We start from the raw sequence: 15,312 nt of genomic DNA, 5'->3' as shown, positions 1-15,312 counted from the left end.
TTCCTGACACTTTCGACAGTACAATAGCTTGTCTTTTAGAGTGATGGAAGGAACAATTTTGAATTGTTATGTTAAAAGAATTATACAACTCAATTCCAGGAAGAGTATTAGAACCACACTTCTCCCAACTGACACCTTCAATTTTCACATCATTGCAGGATACAAACTTCACTGATCCAATACCATTACAGTTCACAGTGGGATTTCCTTGTCCAATTATTATAATATTTTCAAAGCCTTCCAGCAACACATTTGAATAGAGCACAACATCACTAGTTATGCTGATTACAGAATTGTTAGTGACATTACTGAAAACATCATCAAAAACTGGAAAAAATTGTCAGTCATACAATAGGTTAGTTCAGTATATAAAATACCTGCTTTAGTAGTAACAACAGCAGCAGCATACTGAGCTTTTGTATCGCTAGTGACTCCTTCACTGCTCTCTACTAGCAGAGTTAACAGAATTACACTTAATATCATCTTGACTTCTCACACATGAAACATCACTAAAATGCTACCTGTATTTGTAGTCACAGAAACCATACTGAATGAAAAACCACAAGACATGGTTGCAATGGAATTTACGTGGTACTTACTAGATTTCATGGGTACAGTACTCATGAAACGTTAACTAAAAATTCAAGGGAAAACCATGTGAATTTTCATATTTATTTTATGGAAAATATTTATGGTAATTTCATATGCTGTATCTGGTAGTGAATAATGCATGATGCAATTGAAACCAACTTAATTCAACGGAAACTCAGACAATTCCTGTCAAATGTAGGGAAGCCATTGCACGGTGTTACTGCAAATTGACACCTTGCACTATCAGCAAAGATAAAAAGGACACAAAGGAGGACACAGGTAAGTCCATGAAGCATGCATTGTATGCGCTACGGTATGCCAAAATGCTGATTCAGAAGCAACGTCGAATTATGAAAATATCAAGCTTGTATCCTTAACGTTCTCAAGTTACGCTTGTCTGAATGCATTGTCAGTCAGTCAGTCAGTCAGTCAGTCAGTCAGTCAGTCAGTCAGTCAGTCAGTTTTAGAGTAAAAAGTTTGGCAAGAAAAGTCCAAACTTTCACGATCCCTAATATACAGCACTATTGTACTGTGTATAATTACTACCAGTCTCATCCTGCTATAACTTTTTGAAGCACTTTGCAACTTAAGAAGATATATTTGCAAACATAAATACTGCCCCTTAATACTTTAAATTCTTTTGTAAACTCTTGTCTCATGGACAAAGTGTATTCAACATGAATTGACTTGGTTTTGCTGTTACCGTACACAAAGAAATTGAAAATGTGTAACAAGGAGACACTACAGTTAGTATCTCTGTGAATAACTTGCATATATTGTGAATGACACGCTACAATGATTATATTGTTTTGACTTACAAATAATTAAAGTTTACTATCCATTGAAGGTTTCACCAATATTATACAGTTCTATGAACCATATATAATCCATGGCTTCTGTACAAATCAAGTTAATGTTTATAATACTTACTAGACTGTGATACACACAGAAACTATACCATAGGAAAAAAACTATTCATGAAATTATAGTTTGGGTGTAATCTCATACCATTACTAAATGTGACCGGATTTCACATAACAAGGCTTCCACACACACAAAATCAAACTTACGTTTTTACCAGAAATGGATTGCTGGCCTAATACACTATCACATTCCACACTGTACTTCCTTCAGGACTGGCAAGTCTGGTTTCTGTGGCAGCTTTCTTCCGACCCTGTCAAAGCCACGAGTGGGAGATTGGCGCCATTGAATGGCCATGGCTTTGTGATAATGGTGTGTAGTGAGCTGGGACTTCACAGAGAGCTCACCAATAGTGTTCTCGGTCAATTTGGAGTGATTTGAGGGCCATGGAGAGCCCAAACTTGGCCTCTGGATTCCAATCGTCTTCTTACTCCATTTTATACCCGTATATTAAGACCACCATCCACCCCCACCCTCTCACCCTATTACTATCCACCCCCACCCTCCCACCCTATTACTATCACCTGTGATATTATTACCCACTCGAGAAAAGCTGCCCAAAACAGGGCTAATTTTGGGTATCAGAAATGTATACACCCACTCAGTGATAGCTAGTAATTAGATGCATACTTGGTGCAAATTTTGTTTGCACAGCTGTAGGCACTGGGAAGTTATTACACAATGATAGGGTCCGCAACGCGAAAAATCGATATCCTCCAATCAACTACCTAACTATTGTCATGTGTTAGGCTAAGTGTAACTTGAATAACACCAGCGTGGCAGCCAAGTTTGTCACTTTCTTCTGGTAGAAAACGATACAAATGTCTTAAAATCACGTGATTTTTCGCTACAGCGGTTCGTAGGGTTCTTCGTATGCCACGATATTCACTCTCAACATTGTTCAAGTAGTCTATCATCAACTCAAAGTATTGGTGGTTTGATTTTATTGGTCAGTTTCTGGTGGCAGCACGATCTGTGCAGCTTTTTGACGACAGACAAAATGTTTCTTCCTCTGGAGCACAGGACAAGCAGAGCAGCAACTGCGCCGTGGGTCAGCAATGACCAGTACTAGGTAAAGTACCTGCATGCGGAGTATGGTTATAATTGAAGCTTGTTAGCCATCTGGCTGAGCCATCTATATGCTGAAATTCGGCCAAAATGACGCGATTTTTGCAAACAAATACCAGAATGGTTGATACATCAGTGAGACAGTCTCCAACAGCAAGGATACGAAGCTTATAAACACCTAACAATACGGCTATCTCGCCCAGTAAACGCATAGAGCAATCCTGTGCATGAAATAGGCACTCACGTGATTGAAATTCAAATTGCGGAAATACCCATGAAATCGCTTTCATTTCTGAATAGGAACCATGCAATGTGCTCCTTTTGTAAATATTTGTGTTAATTGTTCACTCAGACGTGGTCTGGGCCAGTGCAGGTGTGTTTTGTACTATGATGGTATCGTAGGAAAAGTCTTAAACTGCTGGGCTAGTCGAGATGCTGAACCTAACGTACACAAACTGATTGTCACTTGATTCCTAGTGATTTTAAGGTCATTGGAATAGATTATAGTTGTATTCTCGGAGATTTGAATATCAATCACGTGAGTGCCTATTTCATGCATTGGACTGCTCTATGCGTTTACTGGGCGAGATAGCCGTATTGTTAGGTGTTTATAAGCTTCGTATCCTTGCTGTTGGAGACTGTCTCACTGATGTATCAACCATTCTGGTATTTGTTCGCAAAAATCGCGTCATTTTGGCCGAATTTCAGCATATAGATGGCTCAGCCAGATGGCTAACAAGCTTCAATTATAACCATACTCCGCATGCAGGTACTTTACCTAGTGCTGGTCATTGCTGACCCACGGCGCAGTTGCTGCTCTGCTTGTCCTGCGCTCCAGAGGAAGAAACACTTTTTCTGTCGTCAAAAAGCTGCACAGATCGTGCTGCCACCAGAAAATGACCAATAAAATCAAACCACCAATACTTTGAGTTGATGATAGACTACTTGAACAATGTTGAGAGTGAATATCGTGGCATACGAAGAACCCTACGAACCGCTGTATTGAAAAATCACGTGATTTTAAGACATTTGTATCGTTTTCTACCAGAAGAAAGTAACAAACTTGGCTGTCACGCTGGTGTTATTCAAGTTACACTTAACCTAGCACATGACAATAGTTAGGTAGTTGATTGGAGGATGTCGATTTTTCGCATTGCGGACCCTAACAATGATTACTTAAAATCGCCATATCTCCTAACGAAGTTTTGTGCGTCGAAGCCGGGTTTTGTCAAATTCAGTCACAAATAAGCACAGACTCATTTCCACAAGGTACAATAAAGCTGAAGCTCAAATACAAACCAAATTAGGTCATTATACAAATACTGTTGTTGCTATAACATTTTGTTTCTGAATCCCCCTGGTAGGGTGCTTTTCTTTTCTTTTTTTCAGTGCTATAAACAACAATACACAATTTGATTTATAATTCTTAGCAAGTGACACAGGTATCTGATAACCATAACTACTGTAAGCATTTTCCAGAATGCTGCCATATTCTCTACATTCATCAGATAATAAGAAGATAGATGTATTTATGCATTTCTTGTGTACAACTAAAAAATATAACACAAAATTATAATATTGTGGGAAGACACAAATAAGTCCATAATGAATCAGCAGAACAGAAGACAGTATTAATCATCACAGAGTGCACTTGCAGATGAGAAATGGAATAAAACACATGCTGGTGTATTGGGTTAGGTGTTGGTTAATATCTTGTTTGTTATTTTGATCAGCCATAAAATGTATCAGTGGGGTCCAGTTTCCTTGAGGCCATTACATTAAATGTAAACCAATTGACCAATCAGAAACTCTTATGCTTCTAATATGTTAAAAAGGAAAAACATCTCCAATGTGCTTACTTTGAATACTTAATAAGGACTGATGCAAATATTATGGACAACTGAAGATAAAATGCAGCCATTGCATGTAATATAGTGAATTGATGCATTGCTTTGTCAGCAAAAGAAATGAGACACAAAGGAAGACAAAAGTAAGATCATGATTCATGACTATACATAATGTCACTGTATGCTTAAAGCATATGTGGCATGATATAGGACCAAAATTTTAACTACATTAATATTTTCTGGGTAAACAAGGCAAACATGGTTACATAAATCTATATGATTATGATTTGTGCACTAACTTTTGTACACTACCTTTGTTTACCCCTGTAGAAGAACGTTTTGTACAACTGGATAAACATGGTAAACAATAATATGGGTGAACATAAGTAAACTTGGTAAGCACATGAATACTCATAGGTAAACATGGGTATACACAAGTAAACACAGGTAAACATGGGTATACACATGGGTAAACACAGGTAAACATGGATGCACACAGGTAAACATGGGTAAACACAGGTAAACATGGGTAAACACAGGTAAACATGGGTATACACGGGTAAACATGGCTAAACACCATTAAACACAGGTAACCACGGGTAAAAACATGGGTAAACACAGGTAAACATGGGTATACACGGGTAAACATGGCTAAACACGGGTGCTGTTTTTACAGCAGTCTTCGCTTCGAGACCCAGGCGTCGATCCTTTCATAGCGCTTATCCATTTATAAGCGCACGTGCGAAGGACTAGACCAGCACTCCACAGCTTGCCAAAGACCATAATGGTGTTGTACACATGTTCTAAAGTCTAATACAGAGTTATATAGTTGTAGAGATTAGCTTGTATGCCCCATGCAACTTAGCTTAGCAGGCCAAATCCACAATCTTACGCCTTTTAGTATAAGGCGCAGGCGCTTATACCAAGTGTTGAGGATTTCAAGGACCTGGCCTACGAGATTAAGTTGGGACATGTTAGATTAATCTCTGTGACTCTGAATTAGATTTCTAGAGCACGTATACAACACTATAATGGTCTTTAGAGTGCTAGTCTATCCTTCGCACGTGCGCTTATAAATGGATAAGCGATATGAAAAGATCGACGCCTGGGTCTGGAGGCGAAGACTACTGTAAAAACAGCGTTAGGTATGAAAAATAACTTTTATATAAATGTAAAAGTCCTTTTTGAAAATGTCTGTGTCCGTGTCCGTGTCCGCGTCCGACCGTATCCGCCTTTTCCAACTACCCAATAACATGTATTAAGCCAGATTTCAATAAAATGTGACTGGGCCTGCAAAAACAGGGAATGTGGACACATAAAATTCATCTATTTCAAACTATTATTATAACACATAACATTCTATGCCACCATGAAATTTTCAGACCTTATTAACATTTAAATGGTTCTATGTTTATGATGGAAGTTACAGAATGTAGTTATTCTATTGCTGCACTGATATATGAACTGTTGTGTGACAGGATGTAGTTTGTGCCCACGTGCCCTATTTTCACAAGCCCAGTCTTTAATCACGTATTTTGATTGTTGCTCTAATGACAGCCAGCCAACAACACATGCCTTAATTACATGCCGATGTCTAGTCATGCACCACTTTGCCTAATACCACACACTAAACACATATAGCCTGACAACTTATTATTATTACTTGTATTTCACTTTCTTCTCTAATTTCGCCATGAAACACAACACAATTAATATTAAAACTTTGCTTAGCTATTTGCATTAACATTCATTAAAAATTTAAAATCTATTGGAAGTATTTAGTGTTGTACTGACAGCACTTTTGAGCTTGGTTATGCACTGCCAAGACACTAGGAAGGTATTGTGAAGCTGGGTTTTGTTCCATGATCACTAATATATAGTACTACCGGCATTACCTCAAGTGCTTCTTTCATATTTGTCCAGCATTTTACAATCTAATGTTAGGGGTAGTGGAAAGGGGTGCTGGTCACCCCAGTAAAAAGAAGTAATGCATGAGGCTAGTAAATTATTTTGATCATTGTATTTTTTAGCACTGTCATCCATAAGCTACAGTTTCAAAATCATGTTACAATCTTTGATCAATATTCCTGAAAACACTACTATATTGATGTTTCAGGATTATATTCTGCAACTGGTTGCTATTATTGTTCATAATTGTGACTATATTTACAAAAATGGGTCCTGACATTCAATTTATCAGACATTACGATAGTTCTGTATAGTAGGGATCAGACTGAATGACTGCCATACCTGTCTGATGCCTACAGATAAGCACAATGAGCTTGATTTCTTCATGGTTGGCATTGCTTTGATCACAGATGTGCCCTTTTGCTGCAGCTACAATGTATGGATCATGGACTTATTTTTGTCCTCCCCTTTGCAGTGTCTGTAATATACAGCATAAGTATTGATTGGTGGTAACATGTCAGAATTTTAACTTCCGTGAATTGATTACAGAGGTGCTTCTCAAAGATAAAGTGTAGTACAGTATGTGAGATGTAAACTGGTACTGCTTGGTTGTGTCTAAACACAGAATTTTGAATGCTTAAATAGTCATTTAGTTGTTTACTGAACTACCAAAGTAGACCAAAGTTTGAGCAGCTGAATTACAAGAAAAACTGCAGTTGTGAATGAATTATCTAAACCAGGAATTATTTTTTATTTATTATTAACTTTACAGCACAAGTGCTGAAGGTCTGTAGGGCCTATTATTTTCATCACCCTTTGAAAAGTATAACACAGTAGGCACCGGCCTATTATGCCCAAAATTTTACCTATTATGCTTTTGAGCAATTGCTCAAAAATTAAGCCTATTATGCTCAAAATTATGCTTTCAAAATCAATATTATGCTCTAGAACTGACTAGTATAGCAGCCTTTCCTGACTGCTGTATTAGAGTAAGTGACTGCTCTATTAGAGTATCTCGATCTTATTTCTGCAAAGTGTGAATAACCAACAAAAAAAAGGTTAATAAGTTATATTACGTGTTTTTAAATCTGAAATTCACTAATAATACTATTGGCATTGAATATTTGCTTTCTTTCAGGCGCGCGTATTGCGCATTTTAATTAAATTTTCAAACATCGTCTCTATTATGCTGGCATTATGCTTGATGCTTTTGGTCACCTATTATGCTTTAAATTATGCTGGCATAATCGGCCGGTGCCTATAACACAGAACCATAACTTTCATATTGATCGCTTTTAGCAACTGTATGCATCTAATCATTTGTTTTATACTTATATTTTCTTGTTTGCAACCATCATTATTGGAAATATATATATATATACAGTAAATGAAATGAGAGAATGTAATTCACTAAGTATAAATACAGAAAACCTTAGTCACATGTGACCACAAAGACTGGCCATGGCTCTTAAAGTGGAGTGAGAAGTACAAAAACATTATAGCATAACTATATGTACATTTAAATTATAAATGACAAGATTCAGTGAGTTCTAAGTAGAACACAGCCATTCTGGCCTTGAAGTCCCGTGCTATAAATATGGGATGCTGTGACTAAAGTTTAAAGACACATGGGCATCATGGGCAGTCCATGATGTTGTTGATGTTGTTGGTGTTGCCCATGATGGTTGCTTGACATGGAGCAACTGTATGAAAAGGACCTGGCTTGGCTAGAATCAGTGGTTTACTGGTGGACAGCCTTATAATGTTGGCCATGCGCTTTCTCTGTTGATTTTGCTACATATCAGCCACTAAGGAGCCAGCACAGCCCTGTAATCTCCTGTATGGACTCCAGTCGTGGTCTGCCTCCATTTTGAGGTCTATCTCTTACCCTCCCCGCCACCCCCGGCCCACCCTTCACTCGTCAACTGCTCAGATTTTCTATCTTATTTGGCAGGAAACTCTACAAGCAGCTGCAAGTACTGGAAGTGGCCTGAAAGGTAACAGATTGATGCATCTTTTGTGTAAATTTCATATGCATGCTTGCTATCCTTGGAAAGTTATGCTGGCTTGAATTCTTTAAAACCGTTTATCTCGAAACTTCTAATGTGCGATTTGGATTGTTTTTCCAAAATCCAGTCGCATTTTCTGTTGGAATTCTACAGTACTTTCATATGTAGCTTTAAAATAAAAGCTGTTGTGATTAACAACCCATACTTTTAGCTTTATGCATTCAGCTAATAAAAAGAAATGATTTTAATGGATGAACAGTCCAACCTTTAAAAGAACCTGCCCCTGTAGAAAATCACAATTCAACATCAAGGTAGCAAACCTCATCTTCAACACTTTGTCTACCAGTCTTATCATTCATGACAACAGATTCAATTTTTTTACTACAAACATAAAACAGTATGACTACACTATTGAATTTCACTGTGAGGCTTCAGTGTTCCCTTCCCAAGCCCAGCGGAAATCTGTACAAGCAGTCTATGACCTCGATGGAGCTCTGGCCAACCTGAGGAAGACTGTGTGTGCCTGTACATTTCTGTGGTGTTGAAAATGGCAAGTTTCCTTTTATTTTAGCCAGTTGTGAGCCATGAATGGCCCATACATATTTTGGTGTACTTAAACAGAAATTCTTGCCCTCCCCACCTGAGTAACCTGAATTTTCTTGGAGCTTGGACAAACCAGCAACACATAACTTAATTACATGCCAATATGTATAGTACCCTCTTAGCCAAATACCATACTGTAAAGCACTACTACACTTTGAAAATACAAAAAAATTCAGCATGAGTTGACCAATAAAGTTATAATTTTTCTAGTGTCTGACCTTTATTTCACACAATGAAAGGAACTACAACATGCAGAATGTGAGCCAATTTAATACTAATACTTTGCTTATTTGGCCTACCCAGGCGGTTTCCAGTTAATTTTAAATTACTTTAAATGGAAGAATTCTTTTATACAATTAAGCTGGTGTTGCATGCAGATATAATTAAAGATTGATGATTTGCTTTTATCTTTTTATTTCATTCCCATGCTTACTATTTAATTCCCATTGGCTGGTCATTAGGTCCTTTTAATATTTGCACTGACAATAGACTCAAACAGCCATAATTGTTTAACTATAGTTCATCTATTTAATTCAAACACAGCAAGACTGTGTGTGGATAAAATACAAATTAGTTGTGATGTTATTGTTAGTCATGCTCATTTTAACACCACTATTATGTAAGTCTATGAATGCACTTTATTATATAGCCACATTGTTTTTTTGCATGGAATTAGTAACTTAAACAACAAAATTCAAAGCTTTATTTATACTGAATTAATTTGGGGAAATATAAATGCGATACACTGTAGCTACTTTAACTGCAGTATGATTATTACATGTGTATGCTTGAAGGAATTGTGCAAGTTTAAATGAATTATGTATTAATGTTTTTTGTTTGTTTTACTTTTTGTGTTGTCCATGATCAATCTTCATCATTCATCATCTCCACAATGGAGTCACGATAGTGGATCATAGTGTCATGAATCACTATTGTCTCATTGGAATCTCTCCTTCTGCTACATGTAGATAATTAAAAATATATTTTATCAATATCAATAGTATAGTAACATATCACAAATGATTATGATATACAATTCTATGATAACCACTAACTGTGATCTGTAATAACATCACCAAAAGCAAGTAAAGTATAAGTACATTGTTTGAATAAACATGCTTGGTTGATGTGTACTTAATCCAGGATCCTTCATACTAAACACTAAGTATTGTATTATTATTCAACTACTACCAACTAAATTCTGTACATTGTGCTTTACTAATTTTCATCAGTTAAAAATGTAGACATTCTCGTTTTACCCTCAAATTAAAATTTATAGAAATAAAATGTAGAAAAGTGAGTGTGATGATTGTGTTAATTGCAAGCAAAAACAAGGTGACTGTTGTGTTAGCACGTAAAACAAATTGATTTTGTAATTCTTTGCATACACAAAAGGAGCCATTAAATGCATGGGATGTGATTTACAAAAGCACTCTGAATACATTCAAACTTTAATTCTGAGGTATTACCGATATGATGAGCATACCGGGTATGTGATCTATAGACCACTAGTTATTAGTTGTGGGTGCCTAAGTTGTTACAGTATTACAGAAATCACCTGTGCAGTTGTACAGTATGTGTGCACCCACACAGTAATTATTTGTAAGTACGTATAATTATTTTATCCATATAGTTTAGTTGTATACATACTTACAAGTCAACAATGGTAGCATTCTTCCTCATATTATCATCTATAACAAGACCAACATCACTTATGGGGTTAACTCATTGTCGTCATTTGTAGTAACAGGTTTGGGTTTGAAGTATGTGATAATATTCTTGATGTTCTCCTTGTATCAATCAGCTCCATTGTGACAAATGCTATTAAGGGTAGTATCACCAGAAGAATTATAATGGATAGCAGCAATCCTGGACTAAAACTGTCAATAAATGATGTCACTGTAACAATTATTGTTAATTGTAAAACCAGCCCATCAAGAATATTAAGAATCCTATGTTTGTATGGTTTGATGAATAGCTGTATCAAGGCTATGAGAGTACTGGTGACAGCTATTAACACTTGGGTAGTGTTATTGTTGGTTGAATTGATGACGATGATTGAAATTATCACCAGTCAACAAATCATATAAAAAGCTGCAAATGAACGATACTTGTCTTTGTAACATCCTTGAAACTGATCGAGCAATGGCTTTATCCTATAAAAGTTGATCTTGCGATTCAGGAATGGTTCAAGTAGAAGCAGAAGTGGTAGACCAATCACAATCACTAGTGTAGATAATATTGCTATGATGCCATAAGGAAGATGACGACCATGAAAATATTCTATGCCAGGTGACAGGAAAGTGTAAACTTTATCTAAACTATGAAATGTCAGTGATCTCAGTAGCAGTAATGAAGTTGTGGCCACAGACGTATACGTCAGCAGTAGAAGAAAGCAAACCATGCGGATAATTCCCCGACTAACAAATGCTGAGAATCTATAAGACATTCTTGCTGACTGGCTGATTATTCCTACAATGATAGTGACAGCTAGTGGGTGCACATAATGAATAGCTTGTTGATCAATTCCACTCATGTTCTTCACAAAGCAAAGTTGTCCTAGAAATTGTGGAGTTACTTTAGCTGCACTAGACATAATACTAACAATAGTAAACAGTCCTTGTGATTTATTCAAATTTTGATCCAGTAAAATATCCAACATACTGTAATAGTATGTAATAACATAGAAATAACCAATCTCAACATGATGGTATGTCACTACGAAAACTACTACAACCAAGACTATCCAATAAATAATTGACAAAATGATCACCAGTGCTGTCTTCCCAGCTGTACATTTGTTGACACTTACACATTTTGCAGAATCAAATGGGAGAGCATAACCTTCCTCACAACTACCACAAGCAGTACCAGATCTGTGTGAACTACATTGATCAAATCTCACTGGTGAGAGTTGATAAAATCCATTAGTTGTTTCACAACAAGTGAAGTTGCAGTAATTGTTAGGACAAACTGTCACTGTTGTTTTACCATAAACAATACCAAACCAGTAACCTCTTTTGATAGTTGATGTGCTACCAGAACAAAACACAATGTCATTGTCATCATAGCATACACACTTTTGAGTAGAATTATCATAGTGGAAACCATGGTGACATGGTGATAGTTCTGCTATTAGCTTAACAGAAATTTCTACTTCATTATTTGTATATGATGTGATAGACATTGAAAAATTTGTTTCATCAGAAACCTTTTTCCCAACTACACTGATTCCCTCAAACAGAGTACAAGCGATAGGCACAAATCGTGTACCATCAAGTTTGTGATGTTGGCTTTCACCAGTTACAACAAAGTCCACTCCTCCAGCAGGTTGATCATAAAAACTAAGTACGCAGGCATTGATTTTAATGGTTTGGCCAAGCATTATATTAGATATAAAATAACTCTGACAATTATTGAATGTATTGGTAGTATTAATACAGGTTGCTGGTTTATATAAAGCTAAGTTGCGAGGAGGGTAATAGTGTGTCACATTTAAACCTACAATGCTATTCAAACATGTTTCATCACATGATGCTTCAATATGCATGTAAACGTCTTCACCTACAAAAGCGGTGTTGATGTTAAAATTAACACTGCTGGTGTTGGATAAAATTTTACTCTTGTTGGTTAGTTTTAGTTCACCATAAATTGCTCCACCATAGTGAGTAGCATTGTTGTAATGAAACATAACATCACATTCATTGTCAAATGTCATTGAAAAGTTGTCGTTAAGATAAATTGCTCCACCACTTCTAGTTGCCAAATTATAGGCAAACCTTGTGACTGAATCCTTAGCAAATTTAATGTGTGATTGTTGACTATTGATAGCTCCACCATCCATGGCTTTGTTGTTTATAAATTTAACATTTGTGCCACCTACAAAATAACAAATGTGAGTGCCTATTAATAAACATGGCACCTCCATTGGATGCTATATTGCCATCAAATGTCACCTTTGAGTATCTATTAAACAAAATGTTGCAATTGTTTTCACAGTAAATACTCCCACCCATATTGGCTTTGTTGCTGTTAAATGTCACTGTTGTGTTGCCAGTAAAAGATGTTTCAGTGTCACCTGATGATAAAATCACTCTACCAAACCTTGCATAGTTGTCATTAAATGTCACTTTTGAGTTTCCATGAAATATTAAGCCACAGTTATCATTAGAATGAATAACACCTCCTTTTTCACCAGCTTTGTTACCATCATAAGTTACTGTTGTGTTTTTATCAAATTTGATACTGCTACTGTCACGAGAACTAATTACTCCTCCATGGTAAGTAGCATTATTATTTTTGAATGTAATGTTTGTATTTCCACTGAATGATATATTAGAATGCTGTTCAGATCTCAAAGCTCCCCCATTTTTTGCACTGTTGTTACTAAACATAGCAGCTGATCTTCCATAAAATGATACATCACAATATAGTGCAGCCATTATGGCTCCTCCATGTGTAGCTCTGTTGTCTGTAAATATCACGTTTGAATTTCCTCCAAATGATATAGCTGAATAATGCCAAGAATACATAGTCCTTTCATATTGAACACTGTTGTTACCAAATGTCACATTTGAGTTTCCATTAAAGAACACATTACAGTGAGTTATGCAATACACAGCACTGCCATAGTTAGCTCTGTTGTCAATGAATTTTACATATGAATACTGTGTAAAAGTGACATTGAAGTAGTCATGGAAACATAAGGCTCCTCCAATTTTTTTAGCATGATTCCTTACAAATGTCACTGTAGCATTTCCACCAAATGATGCGCTGGAATTATGACCAGACACTATAGCTCCTCCTTCACTACCAATGTTGTCTGTAAATGTTACATTTGCAGTCCCATGAAATGAAATTTCAGAATGATCAAAATAATTCATAGCTCGTCCAAGATTTGCTTTGTTATCCTTAAATATCACATGTGCATTACCCTGAAACACTACACCAGAGTCACCACTGGAGAGGATTGCTCCTCCATACATGTCTGCTTTGTTGTTAATGAACATTACTGTCGAGCTCCCATTAAAAACAACATTACAATGTTGATTACAGGAAACTGCAGCTCCTCCAAATTCACTGGCAGAACTATTAAAGATCACTGTTGTGTTTTCATCAAACGATACTACAGCATGCTCTTCAGAGTATACAGCTCCTCCAATTTTAGCAATGTTGTCAGTAAATGCTACTGCTGATTTTCCATCAAATAACAAAACAGAATGATTAAAAGAACAGATAGCTCCACCATGCTTTAATGCCATGTTGCTGGAAAAATTCACTTTTGAGTTTTCTTCAAATGAGGCAATACAGTTTTCACAGTATATAGCTCCCCCTTGGAGACCAGCTTTATTACCTTCAAATGCAAGTACTGAGTGTTCACCAAATAGTATAACGGAACTGCTAATTGAGTAGAGTGCACCACCACGGGATTTTGCACTATTATTTTTAAAGGAAATGAATACTCTTTTCTCAAAATACATTTTTGAATCATGAAGAAAAATACTTCCACCATTAATTTTGTGGTTGCTGAATTATGACCTGATATTGGAATTGTCTTCAAAAGTAACAAGTGAGATACTACTAAATATTGCTCCCCCATCATGTCCTACATTGTGTTCAAACAATACATCACCTTTAAGATGAAGTGTATTATGTGAAATGTAAACTGGTACTGCTTGGTTGTAACTAAACACAGAATTTTGAATGCTTAAACAGTCTTTTGACTCATTTATTGAACTACTAAAGTAGACCAAACTACTAGCAGCTGAATTATCAGAGAAATTACAGTTGCAAATTATTAATCTTAACTGATAATCTTCATTTCCCTTTGAATAGTATAACACAGCACCATGACCTTCATAGTAATTGTTCTGAGTGAACTGACAATTGTTAATGTACACATTTCCTGACACTTTTGACAGTACAACAGCTTGTCTTATAGAGTGATGGAAGGAACAGTTTTGAATTGTTATGTTGAAAGAATTATACAACTCAATTCCAGGAAGATTAATAGAACCACACCTCTCCCAACTGACACCTTCAATTGTCACATCATTGCAGGATACAAACTTTACTGATCCAATACCATTACAGTTCACAGTGGGATTTCCTTGTCCAATTATTGTAACATTTTCAAAGCCTTCCAGCAACACATTTGAAGAGAGCGCAACATCTCTAGTTATGTTGATTACAGAATTGTTAGAGACATCACTGAAAACATCATCAAAAACTGGAAAGAAATTGTCAGTAATACAATAGGTTAGTTCAGTATGCATAGTACCTGCTTTAGTAGTAGCAGCAGCAAAATATTGAGATTTTGTATCGCTGGTGACTCCTTCACTTGTCTTTAATAGCAGAATTAGCAG

General features: G+C 36.3%; 1 protein-coding gene across 1 annotated transcript; it reads right to left on the bottom strand.

The window, feature by feature from the left end:
- Positions 1 to 11,923: 11,923 nt before the first annotated feature.
- LOC136248165 (probable outer membrane protein pmp6) lies at positions 11,924 to 14,427 on the bottom strand. Its single transcript, XM_066039979.1, has 3 exons — positions 12,870 to 14,427; positions 12,056 to 12,826; positions 11,924 to 11,982 (listed from the first exon to the last, which is right to left on the bottom strand). Exons 1-3 carry the CDS (start codon positions 14,425 to 14,427, stop codon positions 11,924 to 11,926), a joined length of 2,388 nt encoding a protein of 795 aa, XP_065896051.1.
- Between the last annotated feature and the right edge of the window lie 885 nt (positions 14,428 to 15,312).

The sequence above is a fragment of the Dysidea avara genome, chromosome 2 (genome assembly GCF_963678975.1).
Source record: "Dysidea avara chromosome 2, odDysAvar1.4, whole genome shotgun sequence".
NCBI classification, from domain to species: domain Eukaryota; kingdom Metazoa; phylum Porifera; class Demospongiae; order Dictyoceratida; family Dysideidae; genus Dysidea; species Dysidea avara.
This window is presented reverse-complemented; position numbering and strand designations above follow the sequence as displayed.

Excerpts from the sequence above, each read along its gene's own strand:
- LOC136248165 (XM_066039979.1), bottom strand. The coding sequence starts at position 14,427 with ATGTATTTTGAGAAAAGAGTATTCATTTCCTTTAAAAATAATAGTGCA. Across the intron at positions 12,827-12,869 it reads CAATATAGCATCCAATGGAG|GTGGCACAAATGTTAAATTT; the intron begins GTGCCATGTTTA and ends GTTATTTTGTAG. Across the intron at positions 11,983-12,055 it reads ACTATCACCATGTCACCATG|CACATCAACTATCAAAAGAG; the intron begins GTTTCCACTATG and ends TTGTTCTGGTAG.